Source organism: Heterodontus francisci, chromosome 1 (genome assembly GCF_036365525.1).
Source record: "Heterodontus francisci isolate sHetFra1 chromosome 1, sHetFra1.hap1, whole genome shotgun sequence".
Classification (NCBI taxonomy): Eukaryota; Metazoa; Chordata; class Chondrichthyes; order Heterodontiformes; family Heterodontidae; genus Heterodontus; species Heterodontus francisci.
Window position 1 is genome coordinate 54,710,565 of NC_090371.1, and position 17,544 is coordinate 54,728,108.

The following is a 17,544-nucleotide window of genomic DNA, read 5'->3' on the forward strand; positions in this document are numbered from 1 at the left end:
AAAAATAAACCCTACTTGGCAGGGCAATGGATTCAAAATGAATTCAAATCATTTTGCAGGTAGAATTGCGATTAATTAGTCCTGAAAGTCATTTCAGTTTTGCCACTTTATCGTGAAATTTATCTGAGTTGTTAGCTATAAGCCTAGAAATTTCTGATGACGATATGAGTGGACCTTCTCCTGTATTACTCTGTCTTCGATTTTAATGCCTATTTTAAATAACAGACAGAAAATGAGTCAAGCATTTGTCCACTAACAAAGCCAAAAACAATTTCTAGGCTACAATTGCAAAAGAAATATGATAAAAATTTAAGCCCACACTTTTGTTCTGGAACTTATTGTTGTAGTTTGGCTTTAGCCTTAGGAAAAAAATGTAGTTAGGTTTTGCTTTCCTCAATTTCATTTATTCTTTTCATTATTCTGCATTTCAAAAATTGTCATCATGGAAGGTCTAATGCAGGTGGGAAGTATACAGTAAATGGCAGAACCCTTAGGAGTATTGACAGGTAGAGAGATCTGGGCATACAGGTCCACAGGTCACTGAAAGTGGCAACGCAGGTGGATAAGGTAGTCAAGAAGGCATACGGCATGCTTGCCTTCATCGGTCGGGGCATAGAGTATAAAAATTGGCAAGTCATGTTGCAGCTGTACAGAACCTTAGTTAGGCCACACTTAGAATATTGCGTGCAATTCTGGTCGCCACACTACCAGAAGGACGTGGAGGCTTTGGAGAGGGTACAGAGGAGGTTTACCAGGATGTTGCCTGGTCTGGAGGGCATTAGCTATGAGGAGAGGTTGGATAAACTCGGATTGTTTTCACTGGAACGACGGAGGTAGAGGGGCGACATGATAGAAGTTTACAAAGTTATGAGCGGCATAGACAGAGTGGATAGTCAGAAGCTTTTTCTCAGGGTGGAAGAATCAGTTACTAGGGGACATAGGTTTAAGTTGAGAGGGGCAAAATTTAGAGGGAATGTGCGAGGCAAGTTTTTTACACAGAGGGTTGTGAGTGCCTGGAACTTGCTGCCAGGGGAGGTGGTGGAAGCAGATACGATAGCAAAGTTTAAGAGACAGCTTGACAAATATATGAATAGGAAGGGAATAGAGGGATATGGGCCCCGGAAGTGCAGAAGGTTTTAGTTTAGGCAGGCATCAAGATCGGCGCAGGCTTGGAGGGCCGAATGGCCTGTTCCTGTGCTGTACTGTTCTTTGTTCTTTATGGCAGTTTCACTTCATGGACAATTCACAAAGCCACAAAAATACTGAAAAATAATAAACTGGGATTTGAATAAAAAAATGAAGACCATATTCATTTGTTTAGGTTTCTAACATCTTTTTCAAAAGTTGTGCATTATTGTTTTAGATCTAGAAGTAACTTTAGTTTTATGCCTGTCTCCTGAATTGGAACTTTTTTTGACTCTATTTCTTCATAAAATATTTTTCCTTAATTTTCTTTGCATTGATTAAGTATGCAGTCATTTTATTCAATGACAATTATACTGCTACTGTTTGATCACCTATTGAAATAACACAAGATTCAGCTGCTGATGGTAATTAGAGCTTTATAATGTGAATTGCAAAAACCTATAAAAATGAACAGTCTTTTGTATAACACACAACTTTGGCATCACAATGAAGAAGTATTTCATTTCAGAAGTGCTACAACTGAGGGCATTACACCTCCAGAGCATCCTACAGGGCTCTTTCCTCCTGCCTTTGATCTCCACGTGAACAGTGCTTGCAGTTTGCTGGGATGATGCAAATGAGACTTGGTCCTCAAAATGGCACAGTTCCTCTAGGAACTTCGGGGGGTGTGGGGTGAGTGGCGCAACTATTCCCCCCACTCCTCCCACCGCCCACATGAAGTCCGCCAAACCCTTATAAGCCTGTAAATAACTCCAAGGTAAGAAGATAGAACAATAAAAAAGTAAGAAGCATTTGCCTCTCTCAAACAATACCATGTGAGATCTCCTGATTTGTATCAAAAGTACCAAGTTCTGTATTTCCAAGTTCCCAATGATAAAACCTGTGAACTCATATTCCAAGCACCTGGTTTCTCAATTTATTTTTGGAGTGGAGGAGGGACAGAATGGGCCACATTACCTAAATATCTCATAGAAATGTTAATTTGGGACTTGATTTTCTGCATGCAGGTAAGCCTGCCAAATGTATATACACATTAAAAAATTTGGCCTGAGGTGAGTTTCTCAAATTGCTGCTGGAAGCCACGCCTCCCCACAGTGCAAAGTCAGATACTGTTCACTGCACAGAGGTGGAGCCTTCACTGACATTTCTCTTACCTACAGATCTACAGGAGAAAAGATAGCGTGTTCCTGGACACAGTCAGTAAGTCTTTGTCTTAAAAATATCCTTAAAAATGTTTATGCTTCTGGTCAGATGCCCAGTATGTTTTTGTACTGGTGCTTGGATGGACTGTTAAGTGAACTTATTTCATAAAATAATGTTTCTATTAATCTAACATTTACACTTAAGTGATTTAGTGAGCAGTAGATCTGAGTCTGCTAATTCAGGAATGCTTGCACTTGTCTTTACAAGATTTACTGACTGCTGTGTGCTTATTTTTGGTGCCTCCACTAACCATTTCACACCCAAAGCATTCTCAAGTATTGATCTTCCTGGTGTAGGAGAAAACTACACAATTTGTTTTTAAAACATTGGGCAGAATCTGAATGCCAGTCAAAGCACTTTGAATTCTGTCAAGTCCTAACTTGTTTTTATCTTACTCCATGCAAAAGTACAGGGCTCAGTCAGGACCAGACTGTCCTGTAACTGGAGCAGTCACACAAGTATAGATTCGGCTCAGTAGAAATAAGATCAAGCATTTTCCTGTAATAAGGATTTACATATTAGTTTTTGGTTTGCCTTTTTGTTCCCATTTCTATTATAACATTCTGCATTGTAGTTTTTTCCCCCTTGTTTCTGTGTATTTTGTCTGTCTTTTATCTGGTTTTCCAGTAGAGGTTGTAATAGTGCTTTCTGCTCTAGATTACTCGGTTGAAATTCAGGAAGCTCGCCCTCTATAGGAAGGTGGACTTTAAATCCCAGTAAGAGTCCTGATACGCTAATATGTTTACAGTAATGCAAATTTATCTAATTTAATCTGAAATTTTATATCTGCATGTAAAATAAAAAGGCAAAATTGCTTGTGCTAGAAATCTGAGAAAAAAGCTGAAAATCATACACTTATACAGCAGACAGAGGGGACAGTGGCATGCTGGTAATATTACTGGACTAGTAATCCTGATAACAGGGCTAATGATCTGGAGACCTGAGTTCAAATCCTGCCACGACAGCTGGGGGAATTTAAATTCAATTAATAAATGTGGAGCTTAAAAAGTTAGTGTTATTAATAATGATAATGGATTGTTCTTAAAACCCATCTCATTCACTAATATCCTTCAGGATATTATCTAGTCTGGTCTACATATGACTCCAGATCTACAGCAATGTGATTGACTCTCTGCCCTCTGAAATGGTGTAGCAAACCACTCAGCTGTGTCAAACTGTTACAGGACAGAAGCACTGTGGGTGTACCTAGACCACATAGACCGCAGTGGTTGAAGAAAGTGGCTCACCACCTTCTCAAGGGAAATTAGGGATGGGTAATAATTATTGGCCTATCCAGTGACACTCACATCCCAAGAATGAAAAAAAAAGTCAGCATGATAGGCTGTTGGCATGCTAGCTGTATTTTTTAATTCATTCTTGAGATGTGGGCATTACTATTGCCCATCCCAGTTGCCCTGAGAAGGTGGTGGTGAGCCTTGTCCTTCAACTGCTGCAGTGTTATTCATTGCTTGATGCAACTAAGTGGCCTACCTGGCTATTTCAGATGGTGGTTAAGAGTCAACTACATTGATGTGGGACTGGAGTTACATATTGGCTAGATCAGGTAAGGACAACAGGTTTCCTTCCCTAAAGGACATTAGTGAACCACTTAGGTTTCTAATGTGAATCGTGACAATTTCATTATATCAGCCTTTTCTTTCTAAACTGAATTCAAATTCTTAAACTGCCATAGTGGGAATAGAACTCACTTTCTCTGGATTTACCAGGCTTCTGGATTACTAGTCCAGTAACATAACCACAGAATTGCCATAATCGATATAAAATGAAATTTTATAATATTTTCACATGCTGGCTGACCTGCTTTGTATTTCCAGAATCATTTTTATATTTTATAAGTGCATACTTTTATGGACATAACCACATTTTAAAAAAAAAGTTGGAGTGGTTGTGTTTTAAAATATTGGATAATGCGCCCAAATAAAACTGGAATTAGATCTCCCCCTAAGCCTAGTCTCAACATTTTAGGTCTTGCAGAACTGAATGGGTTGCATGATGAAGTTTCTTTGGCTGCAGTGTTCTAGAGAAGCTGTCCAGTAGCTCTCCTTGTCCACTTTGCTGGTGGTGTATAACCCCCAGTCACTGATAAATCTGGGTGGTACTGATTATGATTGGCAGTCATGCAGATTATTTGAACCATTGATCTGAGAACATGTCATGTTGTAGCCTGCTGCTGTATATCATGGGTGAATCTGAAGTACGGAGAATGTGTGCACAGTTCATGTAGTCTATATGTGGTAGTGAGTTATGAAATGCAGAGATTAATCTCAGTATCTTTTTGTGGAAAGCAATATGAGGAATATATGTTTTGAGAGGGATGGCACATTTTTTGAATGTCATGGCATCAAGCCAAATGTAACACAGTTTATTCTATGCCAGCAATGCACTCAAAATCATATCTTCAGAAAAGACCCCACTACTGCACTACACACAACAAATGGTGCTTTAGTGTTCTGTAGATTTCCCCCCAGTAACTAAAGTAATAAAATGTTGGGTACACTTGCAGTTTATGTTATGACAAGCCATATGCCAACTATTTTGATCCATATGTCATAATTTTTTGTAATCTTTTATCTCTGAGGCCCCATCACCACTCAATTTTCAGCATATCTCCTAGTTTTCATATAAGGTTTATATAAGGCTTAATGGGAAAATACTGAGAGGTGTTGAGGAAGTGAGGGACATTGGAGTATATGTCCACAGATCCCTGAAGGTAGAAGGACAGGTCAATAAGGTGGTTAAGAAGGCATATAAAATCCTTTCCTTTATTAGCCAAGGTATAGAATCTAAAGCAGGGAGGTTATGCTGGAACTGGATAAATCATTGGTTAGGACACAACTTGAGTACTGTGTGCAGTTCTGGTCACCTCATTACAGAAAGGATGTAATTGCACTAGAGAGGGTACAGAGGAGATTTACGAGGATGTTGCCAGGACTGGAAAAATGCAACAATGAGGAAAGATTGGAAAGGCTGGGGTTGTTCTCCTTGGAACAGAGAAGGCTAAGGGGAGATCTGATTGAAATGTACAAAACTTTGAGGGGCCTGGACAGAGTGGGTGTGAAGGGCCTATTCACCTTAGCAGAGAGGTCAGTGACGAGGGGGCATAGCTTTAAAGTGACTGGTGGAAAGATTAGAGGGGAGGTGAGGAAATGTTTTTTCACCCAGAGGGTGGTGGGGGTCTGGAACTCACTGCCTGAAAGAGTAGATGAGGTGGAAACCCTCAACTCATTCAAAAGGAGCCTGGATATGCACCTTAAGTACTGTAATCTGCAGCGCTTCGGACCAAATGCTGGAAGGTGGGAGTAGAATGGGTGGAACGTTTTTCGGCTTACACAGTCCCGATGGGCCAAGTGGCCTCTTTCTGTGCTGTAAACGTTCTATGATTCTATATTACATAGTTTTTGAAGTTCATGTCTTTTGAAACAAAAAAAAACACTTTGTTTAATTCTTCAGCTTTTTCTGCCTATCACAGAAAGACAATTTGGCACTGACCCAGGTTTACAGCCTGGTGTTGCACTGGGACAGGATTGTGGAAATAAATGTTACAGCATTGTCACGACTTCCCAGTACCCTGGAAATGCTTGATTCTCTGACAGAAGAGATTAAAAAGTTCAGATATTTAGGGTGGAACAGTACTATATGGGGTGATCTGATAATGGAATTGCTCATTCCTCATGTTGTGGTAGTATTTTATTAAACATCCATAATGTAATTATGCCCTACTGTAATGGTGAACAGTCATGAGTTTGTCAATTACACCATATCAAGAAAAGTAGTTATGATCACCCCGAAGAAGCTTTTGTTTTTAAATAATAAAATCCTAAAGCAATCTGTGTTAGTAATATTATCTTCTGGTAATGATGCATGAAATATCACTTGATTGCGAAGAAAGCCATGAGCCTTTATAATTTTTCTACCACTTAACAATCTCAGCAAAAATCATGGATCATTGTGTGCACTTTTGCACCATAAAGCATTCTGACTGGTGGGTCCACTACAACAAAGCAACTGCTGCCATATTATTTAAGTAGTCTCTGTTTGCATTTTAAATTTATGCAAGCTTTCAGACTTCCTGTCAAAGGGAAGGAAAAAATAATGCCTCTCTTCCATCTGAGTTATCAATAGATTGCACCATGAGATACATATTGGAATATGAAATGGGACGTGCATGGGGCTAGTTGATAGTCCTTTATAGTTCTGAGAACTAGACCCAGATGTAGACAGAGAGGCCAGTGAAATAAGAAATAAGCAAATAGGCTGAATTTTATGAGTCCTCCGGTGTTCGGTGTCGTGGTGAGGGGGCCCAGAAAATTCTTCCAGGAGAGGCCCGTCATGACCTCCGATGCCGAGAAGGCCCCACTGCATTTTATCGGCAGAGGCAAGGCCTTGGTGCAGATGAGAGCATGCTGCCGCGATTTGCAGCGCATTCATAAAATTCAACCCAAGATGTTGCAATAAGATGCAAAAGGATGATGTTGGAGAAATAAATGGGAGAGACAAAGTGGTCAATACTGAAGTAATCTGTACCAATAATAGATCATGTTAAGTGAGAAGATTGCAATCGTCAGTACATCTGTGATGTAGCTGAAGATTATAACAACTTGCATTTATATAGCATATTTAACATAGTTAAACATCCCAAAGCATTTGACAGGATCGTAGTCAGACAAAACATATTGACATGAGTATCATTAAGCAATCCAATGAGTCTCAGTAGACAATGAGGGTTTGGAAGGTTGAAACTGGTGGAATTATGTATGGAAATTCTTGAATGAAATAGCAACAAGAGGCAGATCAGTGCAGGAGCTGATATGAATACAGTGGAACTGTCGTGTGGTGTTCATGGTAGGCCTCATTACAATGACTAACAACCACATAATCATAGACTTTGAAGTGGAGAAAATCAATTCCCTTATTTACAGTTCCATATACAAGCATGAAGTGTTCCTAGATCATATTTTTCAAACTCTGCAAGCTGAATGTTGACGTTCCAACTCACCTGGAATCTCTGTACACATCAACAGCTACTTTGAATGAATGATTATTAAAAAGGATAATTTATAACATCGCTCTTGAAATTAACCCATCACACAACAGGTGAGAAGAGATTGGGGTGGGGATTAAACACTAAAAAATGCAAAACCCAATTTGATGCGTGCGTGACTGCCAGCATTTTTACTGTGGCAAGTAGCATAGCATCCAACCACCCAATCTTGGTGAGGCGGGACACTCATTCATATATTTAAATCAGGCTTCCACCGTGCAGTTGAAAGTCTATTTTAAATTTAACCATTGCTGCATCGGTTTCCCAGTGCTTGGGAAGCCAGGCAGTAAAAGGAAGGCAAGACCTTCCGGCTCCAAAAAATCTTATACAGCACTCCTTGTGGGAGAGGAGGAGCGGAAATATTTCCCCAACATTCAAGGAAGACGTCAGGCCAACATTTTACCGATTATAGCCTGATTCAAGCCACTGTCAAAATCACCAATCTGCCTCCTCCCTCAAACCTTACTGTCATGCAGATCCCCACCCCCAAGAATGAGGCACATTGATTTCACCACATTAACATTGATTTTTAAACTCTGACTGGAGTAAAGAAAGAATTTGCTTTTTAAAAGAAAACAACACCAGACCCTTGACTGGAAGGATATTTGCATATTTACAGACAGTGCTTAAAAGAGACAACAGACCATTCCCTGATACATTCAATCCACAATAGACTTTTGATTACCAGACGTTGAAGGTGGAGGAGCTAGCATTCCAGGTTGACTGCTAAGATGGCCGAATACACAAACAGACATGGTCAGACCAGTTTAGTCATATGACTAACTGACTGTTGCAGGGTTTTTTTTAACTTGCCACAGAGCATTGGAACTCAGAAAGCTGTTTGCCCCTAGACTGAAAAGACCTCTCATGGCTGGCTTGCCTAAGCCTCTCCTGTCTGCTGTCATCTCTCTCAACAGCCTTGGAATCCATTGAAGAGACATGAACCCTGAGAGAGAAAAGTCTCCTACAGTGAACAAGGTTTAAGAAGAATACTGAGCACCAATGAAAAGCACGATCTACCTACAAGCAAGAACTACAGTGAGCTCGAAGCACAGTAACAAAAGCCCCTCTTCAGAGATTGCCTCAAACCTCTACACTATTTTTCTTCTGCTCTTTTCTGTCTCTATTTGCATGTGTGTACCGCGTATGCATGCCAGCGTGGGGCGCAGCGTGTATCCGCAGGCATTAACCAAATTAGAGTTTAAGTTTTAATAAATTTCACTTTTCTTCTTTAAGCTTAAGAAAGCCTTTTTGTACTCATTTCTTATAATTGGAAAGCGGTGAACAAGGGGGAGCTAAAAACACGATGTGTTTAAAAACAAGACCCTGTTACAGTAAGACCAGGTGAGGGCTGAAAGGGAACCCTAGACCTCTTTCTCACATGGTCGTAACACTTACCAAGCACTGATCTGCAGCCTTACCCCCTCCCATGATCAAAACCACTCCCCACTCTCCCCCTCCCCACAAGCCACAATCTGTAGCCTACCCACCTCACAATTTCCAGACACAGTCCCAAAGGCCTGCAGCCTCCTGCCACTGCTTTTCCTGCTTGGGAGCCAGTCACACTGACAATTTCTCCGGCTGTCAGGTGGGAAGCGGAATTATAATATGATAATCAGGTCCAGCTGTTAATTACCAGAGCTATGCTAGGTTCTTCATTGGCAAAAAGGATATGATCATGCTTCTAAGGGTATTCTATAGACCTTCAAATAGTGAGAGAGGCTTGGAGGAGCAAATCTGCAGGGAAATCACATAAATGTGCAAGAACGATGGAGTGGCGATATTGAGGGACTTTAATTACCCAAATATCAACTGGGATAATGTTAGAATAAAGGAAAAAGAGGGGGAGGAATTTCTGAAATGTGTTCAGGAGAACTTCCTTAATCAATATGTTCACAGCCCAACTAGAAAACAGGCATAAAAACAAGAAATGCTGGAAATGCTCAACAGGTCTGGCAGCATCTGTGTAGAGAGAAGCAGAGTTAATGTTTCAGGTCAGTGACCCTTCATCAGAACCGCATCAGTTCTGATGAAGGGTCACTGACCTGAAACGTTAACTCTGCTTCTCTCTCCACAGATGCTGCCAGACCTGTTGAGCATTTCCAGCATTTCTTGCTTTTATTTCAGATTTCCAGCCTCTGCAGTATTTTGCTTTTATTATAGAAAAGAGGCATTGCTGGATCTGGTGCTGGGGAAGGAGGTGGGCCAAGAGGACCAAGTGTCTGTGGGGGAGCACTTGGGCAAGAGTGATCATCTTATCATAAGGTTTAGACTCATAATGTACAAAAGCAAGGAACGAGATAAGATAGAATGGCGAGATTGGAAGAGGACTAATTTCAATGTGATGAGAAGGGATCTAGCTAGGATAAAATGGAAGCAAAGACTGACAAGAAAAGCTGTAATCAAACAATGGGTTGTCTTTAAGGAAGAGATGCTTTAGGTACAGGCTAGGTAAATACCAACAAGGGCAAAAGGTAGGGGAACCAAAAACAGGGCTCCTTGAATGATGAAGGAGATAGAGTTGAATCAAAAAAAGAGGGAGTATGATGCACGTCAGGTGAATTCTTCAAGTGAGAACCAGGTCAAATACAGTAAGTTGAGAGGGGAGATGAAGAGGAAAATAAGACTGGCAAAGAAAGAATATGAGAATAAAATGGCAGTCAACATAAAAGGGAACCTAAAAGTCTAGTAAGTGGTGGAGTGGGACCTATTAGGAACAAAGAGGGTAATATACGTTTAGAGGCACAGGGCAAGGCTAAAATACTTAATGAGTACTGTGTATCAGTGATTACTAAGGAAGAGGAATCTGACAAATTATCGGTAGAAGCAATCAGAGTAGAGGCAATGGATAGGGTAAAAATTAAGAGGGAGGAGGCACTGGAAAGGCTGGCTATGCTTAAGGTAAATAAGTCACCTGGTCCTGATGGCTTTCATCCCAGGTTGCTAAAGGAAGTAGGGGTGTAGATAGTAGAAGGGCTTACGATAATCTTCCAATCTTCCCTGCATATGGGGGGGGTGCCAGAGGATTGGAGAGTGGCAAATGTGACACCCTTATAAGGACAGTCCTAGCAACTACAGGCCAGTTGGTTTAACATCAGTAGTGGTAAGGTTTTAGAAACAATAATCAGGGAAAAAATCAACAGGCACTTGGAGAGGTTAGAGTTAATTAAGGAGAGCCAGCATGGATTTGTAAAAGGCAGATCATGCTTGACCAATCTAATTGAGAAGTTTGATGAAGGGAATGCAGTGGATGTTGTCAATATGATTTTAGGAATGCATTTGATAAAGAACAACACAAAAGTCTTGTTAACAAAATTGAGGCTCATGGAATAAGAGGGTCAGCGTGCAATTGGATAAAAAATTGGCTCAAGGACAAAAAACATGGAATCGTTGTAAATGGTTGCTTTTCAGACTGGAGGATGCTAGACAGTGGTGTTCGCCAACGGTCAGTGCTAGGACCACTGTTTTTTTGATATATATAAATGACTTGGATCTAGGAATACATTAATGAACCAGATGGGTTTTTACACCAAACAATGATAGCATAATGACACCATTACTCCAACTAGCTCTCAACTGTAGATTTTTTTAATTAGTTGAATTTAAATTCCACCACCTGCTGTGGTAGTAATGGTACTTGAACCTGTGACCCTAGGGCATTAGTCTTGGCCTCTGGACTACTAGTCCAGTGACATTACCACTACGCGACCATATATACTGCAATATAGCTCCAAGTCAGGATGGTGTGTGGCGTGAAGGGGAACTTACAGGTGGTGGTGTTCCCATGCTGCTGTTGTCTTTCTAGGTGGAAGAGGTTGCAGATTTGGAAGGTGCTGCCGAAGGAGCCTTGGTGAGCCTTAGTGTATCTTGTAGGTGGTACACACTGCTGCACTGTGCGGCAGTGGTGAAGGGAGTGAATGTTGAAGGTGGTGAATGGGGTGACAATCAAGCGGGCTGCTTTGTCCTGGATGGTGTTGAGTTTCCAGAGTGTTGGTGGAGCTGCGCCCATCCAGGCAAGTGGAGCGTATTCCATCACATTCCTGACTTTGGCCTTGTAGATGGTGGACAGGGTTTGGGGAGTCAGCAGGTGGGTTACCTGTTGCAGAATTTCCAGCCTCTGACCTGCTCTTGTAGCCACAGTATTTGTGTGGCTGCTCCAGTTCTGGTCAGTGGTACCCCCATGTGGGGGATTCAGTGATGGTAATGCTGTTGAATGTCCAGGGTAGATGGTTGGATTCTCTCTTATTGAAGATCATCATTGCCTAGCACTTGTGTGAGGGTCTGAAGTTCTGTTAACGGATGATAAATGCGTGGTAGTTCAAGATAATAGGGTGAGCAGGTGTTGGGTGTTAATTAGTTAATTGTATTCAAGTATGTATATATAAAGAACAGCCTGCCAGCACTGGCTGGGGGTGTTGTTTGGAGAGCAGAAGTAAGTTCTATGGCAAGCAATAAACAATCTCCACCAAAGCATCCTAGTCTCAGTGTCTTCTTCACAAACAGGCTTGGAAGTTTCTCTAACAGTTGTGTGGCACGAATGTTACTTGTCACTTATCAGCCCAAGCCGGGAAGTTTTCCAGGTGGACCAACACTCACTTTACTTACTCATTTCCTTTTTAAATAATTGTGGACCTGTGGAAACTCTTACTGTCTGTTTTATTTTTCTAGCTTTCTTTCTCTTGTGCTCTGATTTCTTCCTCCTTATTAATCTTTTTGTCAGTCTTTGCTATTCTTTATGTTCTGCCCAATCTTCTGTCCTGCCACTCATCTTCGTGGAATTATATGCTTATGCTTTCAATTCGATACTACCTTTAACTTCCTTAGTTAGCCACGGATGGAGAATCCTTTCCCTAGAGTCTTTCTTTCTCACTGTGTCTTAAATTTTCTATGATTCTATGGAATGTATCTTTTCTGAGTATTCTGAAATATCTCCTTAAATGTCTGCCACTGCATCTCTACTGACCCATCCCTTAACCTAATTTGCAAGTTTACTTTAACCAGCTTTGCCTTCATGCCCTCATAATTGCCCTTATTTAAGCTTAAAACACTAGTCTTAGATTCGACCTTCTCTCCCTCAAACTGAATGTGAAATTCAATCATATTATGATCACTGCTACCTAGGGGCGCCTTCACTATGAGGTCATTAATTAATCCTGTCTCATTGCACAGTGCTAGATCTAGTATAGCCTGCTCTCTGGTTGGCTTTAGAAGGTGCTGCTCCAAGAAATTGTTGCCAGGGTTAGATGAAGAGGGGTGAGTGGACGCTTGTGTGGAGTATTAACACTGATTTATTTATTTATTTATTTAGAGATACAGCACTGAAACAGGCCCTTCGGCCCACCGAGTCTGTGCCGACCAACAACCACCCATCTATACTAACCCTACAGTAATCCCATATTCCCTCTCTCCTACCTACACTAGGGGTAATTTACAATGGCCAATTTACCTATCACCTGCAAGTCTTTGGATGTGGGAGGAAACCGGAGCACCCGGCGAAAACCCACGCAGACACAGGGAGAACTTGCAAACTCCGCACAGGCAGTACCCAGAATCGAACCCGGGTCTCTGGAGCTGTGAGGCTGCGGTGCTAACCACTGCGCCACTGTGCCGTCCATATATGATACAGACCTATTGGGCAAAGTGGTCTGCTTCTGTGGTGTAAATATTGAACCCATCCTTTCTGCTGCTGAAGATGTATTTTTTCATTCAGACCTTATTTATATTTAAACCTGGTGTCAGCATCATTGTACTTTTCTGCTTCTACTGTTGAGTAAGAATGCAAAACCTCACCGTACAAAGGAACTCACCATCCCTTGTATTGTATCAATTTATTACCATCGCATGTGTTGTATGTCTGGTGCTTATTGTGTTAAGAATAAGTTAAGACCTGAGTATTTTGTTGGAATTCACGAAATGCACATTTTAACTGCGTGGTACTTAATTTGTTGCAAAGGAACACAGCTTTTCATCTTTATTCACCTTTTTGTTCTGTGGAATATCATTTTAGATTTACTCTTGGAGGAACCTCTGCTTCCAGGCTGTGAGGTGGAACTGATCTATTCGTGATGACCAGCCGCCCCAAAAATTTTCAGACAACTGAGTAAGTTCCTCTCAGAAAGACCTAGGGAGCTAGTAGGCAATATGAAAATAAATAGCACATTTATAAAAGTGTTTGAAAAAAGAATTCTGTATAGACAGCAGTGAAAATTGAAAGTAGGGATGGAGTTTGTTTTTGAGCTTTGCTTTCGCTCAGTGTAATTAACCTATTGCATTCAACGAAATATACACACTGTTTAGCAGAGTAATGTTAATTGGACAAGTGTAAACATGTAGCTTGCTTCAATCAAAGTAGAAGCTCCTGGAAGTGTATGCTCATGTTCCACATACCCACCTAATTGGAGCTGTAAGTCCCTGCACTCTGAAGACCCTACTATTAGCTTTGAAATTGTCATTTGCACCGAAACCCAGTTGGGGAAATGGGGAAAATGGGTACTCCGAGCCACTTTCCTAGAGGCCCACTTAATAGGAGCACCAACAGCAATATTGTGATACACCTGCCAGAATACTGAACCAGCGCAGCCAAGCTAATATTAAATCTCAACGCACTAAGGTTCCTTCGACAGCACCTTCCAAACCTGCGACCTCTAACACCTAGAAGGACAAGGGCAGCAGATGCATGGGAACACCCCCACCTGAAGTTACCCTTCAAGCCACACACCATCCTGACTTGGAACTATTATCGCCATACCTTCACTCTCGCTGGGTCAAAATCCTGGAGCTCCCTTCCTAACAGCACTGTGGGTGCACCTACACAGCTCACCACCACCTTCTAAAGGACAATTAGAGATGGGCAACAAATGCTGGCTTCGTCAGCAATGCCCATATCCAAAGAACGAATCAATATTCCTATGTCGAAACTGTGTATTTAAACAATTGAAAACGAATACTTTTCATATATGTTCATTTTGTTTTCCAAAGCACTTCACAGCCAATGAAGTACTTTAAGATGCTTCTACAATGATGTGTAAGTAAAGAGAGCTAGAATGTGAATTTCTGTTGGGGGTTACTCTGCTCTTCCGTCCAATGTTTTCAGAAGAGTTATGGAAAAGCCGGAAAATTGGGCATTCAACAGCTCTTATGTCAAAATGAGAGTGGAGGAGTGGACAAATCCCCTGAGGAAACTGAGCCCCAGGATTTACACCATGAGACGAGAGGGTAATTGTAGTACAGGCACAATACTTTGATATTTCTCCCATAGGCAGCCTCTGTCTGCTCTTTTTTGATCTTATTCCATAATTAAATGTTTAAATGACACCCTGCGACCTGCCCAATTCATTCCCTTCAAAAAGAAAAACTTGGAATTGAACACAATAATTAATTCAATTCCTTGTTCTTCACTCAAACATCTGATGCAATGTTTTTTGCCAACCTCAAATTTCAAAGTGATTTTACATCTGTTGACATGAAACTCGACACAAAAATCATACAGAATGGCCATGTTGCACTGAAATTAGTCTGCCGCACCACTACCATGTCCATCACACCAGGCATTGACTTAACAATGGAGTGATACATTGTCATCATTGTTGTGGCACAAACTACCAGAACTAAAACACACCTTTGAAATTCCCTTATCATCTGCTAGTAGATATGCATTTGTTAAACTTCATGGAGCCAAATTTTAATAAAGATATATTGTCCCATTTTGCAGCACAAGCAAGGCACTAGGCAGGTGACATTGTAATGAATGAATACAACATTAAGCAATATTTCCATCGCTGAATCCCCCACTATCAAAATCCTCGGGTTACCATTGACCAGAAACTTAACCTGATTAGTCTTATAAAAACTGCGGCTACAAGAGCAGGTCAGAGGCTGGGAATTCTGCAATGAGTAACTCAGTTCTTGACTCCCCAAAGCCTGTCCGCCATCTACAAGGCACAAGTCAGGAGTGTGTTGGAATACTCTTCACTTGCCTGGATGGGTGCAGCTCCAACAACACTCTAGAAGCTCAGCACCATCCAGGACAAAGCAGCCTGCCTGACCAGCACCCCATCCACCACCTTAAACATTCACTTCCTCTACCACAGTGGCAGCAGTGTATACCATCTACAAGATGCACTACAGTAACTCGCCAAAGCTCCTTCAACAGCATCTTCCAAACCCGAGACCTCTACCACCTAGAAGGACAAGGGCAACAGATGCGTGGGAACACCCCTTCCAAGTTATTCACCATCCTAACTTGGAACTATATCGCCACTCCTTCACTGTTGCTACGTCAAAAACCTGGAACTCCCTTCCTAACAGCATTGTGGGTGTACCTACACCCCAAGGACTGCAGCAATTTAAGAAGTCAGCTCACCACCACCTTTTCAAGGGGCAATTAGGAATGGACAATAAATACTGGTCTAGCCAGTGACACCCACATCCGATGAATGAATAAATAATTTTAAAAAATCCTCAGGTACCAAGGCAGGAGGCCAGAGCTACAAGCGAAGCAGGCAAGAGACAACCTTATAATGACTTGTTTACAGCCATTCTGGTGTCCATTCATAGAGAGTGAAGTAAACGCTCACCTGAGTCCTTAAACTCTGTTGCATCCTTTCCATTTGTGGTCCCTGTCTTGCAAGCAGATGCAATGTGCGCTAGTGCCCATGGGAAAGCATATGTTAATGAGGGCTTTCATCAAACTGGCATGTTAATACGAACATACATAGGAGCATACAAATTAGGAGTAGGAGTAGGCCACTCAGCCCCTCGAGCCTGCTCCGCCATTTAATAAGATCGTGGCTGATCTGATTGTAACCTCAACTCCGCATTCCCGCCTACCCCCAATAAACTTCACCCCCTTGCTTATCAAGAATCTGTCTACCTCTACTTAAAAAATATTCAAAGACTCTGCTTTCACCACCTTTTGAGGAAGAGAGTTCCAAAGACTCACGACCCTCAGAGAAAAAAATTCCCCGCATCTCTGTGTTAAATGGGCGACCCCTTATTTTTAAATTGTGACCCTTGTTCTAGATTTTCCCAAAAGAGGAAACATCTTGAGGACTGTGGTCACATTGGCATAGCCTGAAGGGGGAAGGGGAAGGTCAGCAGCTCACAATTAAGGTATAATGCCACTTGGCTGTCAGACAATGAAGCCTATTTATTTGAACAAAGGATCTTTTAATTATTTAACACAAAACAAGTATGATACACCCGTGAGACCGAAAGTGTGGCTATGTGCTCTCCTTAATACGTTTGTGGGTGCTCCTTTGCATTATAATCTCGGCAGCAGCAGCTGAGCTGGAGGCAGGCTGCTTATCAGGCTGCTCCTTGGCCTGTGATGTCTTTGGTGGGTGTCCTCTGGCTGCCTGAGGCCTGGAAGGCCATAGCTGCCTGATGGTGTCCTGCACTGGTGCAGGACTCTCCTCAGGTGTCGCAGCTGCTGGAACTGGGCTTACTGGCAAAGGGGCTGAGGAGCCAGTGTCCATACTTGGAGCACTCTGAGGGGGGTCTACAGATGTGGATGGCTTTCTTGAGTCTCCCTACTCACCAGAGAAGGACCAGGAGCTGCAGAAGCCTCCGGGCCCCTGTTCCTTCTCTCACCTTGCCACTCCTGCGTTGAACTCATGGTCAGGGCGATGGTTTGTAGGTCTGTGCGGATCTGTGGGATCTGGCTCTTCTTGAGGGTCGCCAGCCTCTTGATGGAGGAAACTATGCTCTCACATGCCTGAGTTGTGGACCCCTGCAAATGGCTACTTGCATGAGAGGACACAAACATACGTGGGTTAGGCTGTGCAGTTTTCCTGATGCCAGCCAAGTGTTATGTGGGTCTAAAACATTAATGTGCATGCCGACGGGAGACAACCCTCACTCTCTTGCGCAGGGACTTCAATCTCCCCGTTCAACTTTGAGCGGCCGCCCTGGGTACCCGTCAGCTCCAAGGCCTCTTCCTTGGCGAAGTTGTGTGAACGTAGATCTGGGATTCCTCTGCCTGTCGGGGACATCACCCTCCTATTAAGGGCTCCCTTGTCTTGCAAGAGGAAGGATGGCGATGGTAGAGAATGGCACAGAGATCAGTATGATAGTTCTGCTCATTTCAGCCCCTCACCCCCGGAATCTGATGTCTCTCATGCCGGCACTCACTC

At 42.2% G+C, this 17,544-nt stretch overlaps 1 protein-coding gene across 10 annotated transcripts in view; it reads left to right on the forward strand.

The window, feature by feature from the left end:
* The window catches only part of rab27b (RAB27B, member RAS oncogene family), a 214,341-nt gene that overhangs the window by 165,461 nt on the left and 31,336 nt on the right, over positions 1 to 17,544 (forward strand). For 6 of the 10 annotated variants that reach the window (XM_068030700.1, XM_068030732.1, XM_068030715.1 and 3 more), the window contains 2 exons: positions 2,307 to 2,346; positions 13,419 to 13,511. In XM_068030700.1, coding sequence (XP_067886801.1) covers positions 13,477 to 13,511 — 35 coding nt within the window. In that variant the 5' untranslated portion in view covers positions 2,307 to 2,346; positions 13,419 to 13,476. Of the gene's footprint in view, positions 1 to 2,306; positions 2,347 to 3,041; positions 3,066 to 13,418; positions 13,512 to 17,544 lie in introns of those variants that run through there. The other 4 variants (XM_068030754.1, XM_068030742.1, XM_068030760.1 and 1 more) reach the window with 2 other exon arrangements.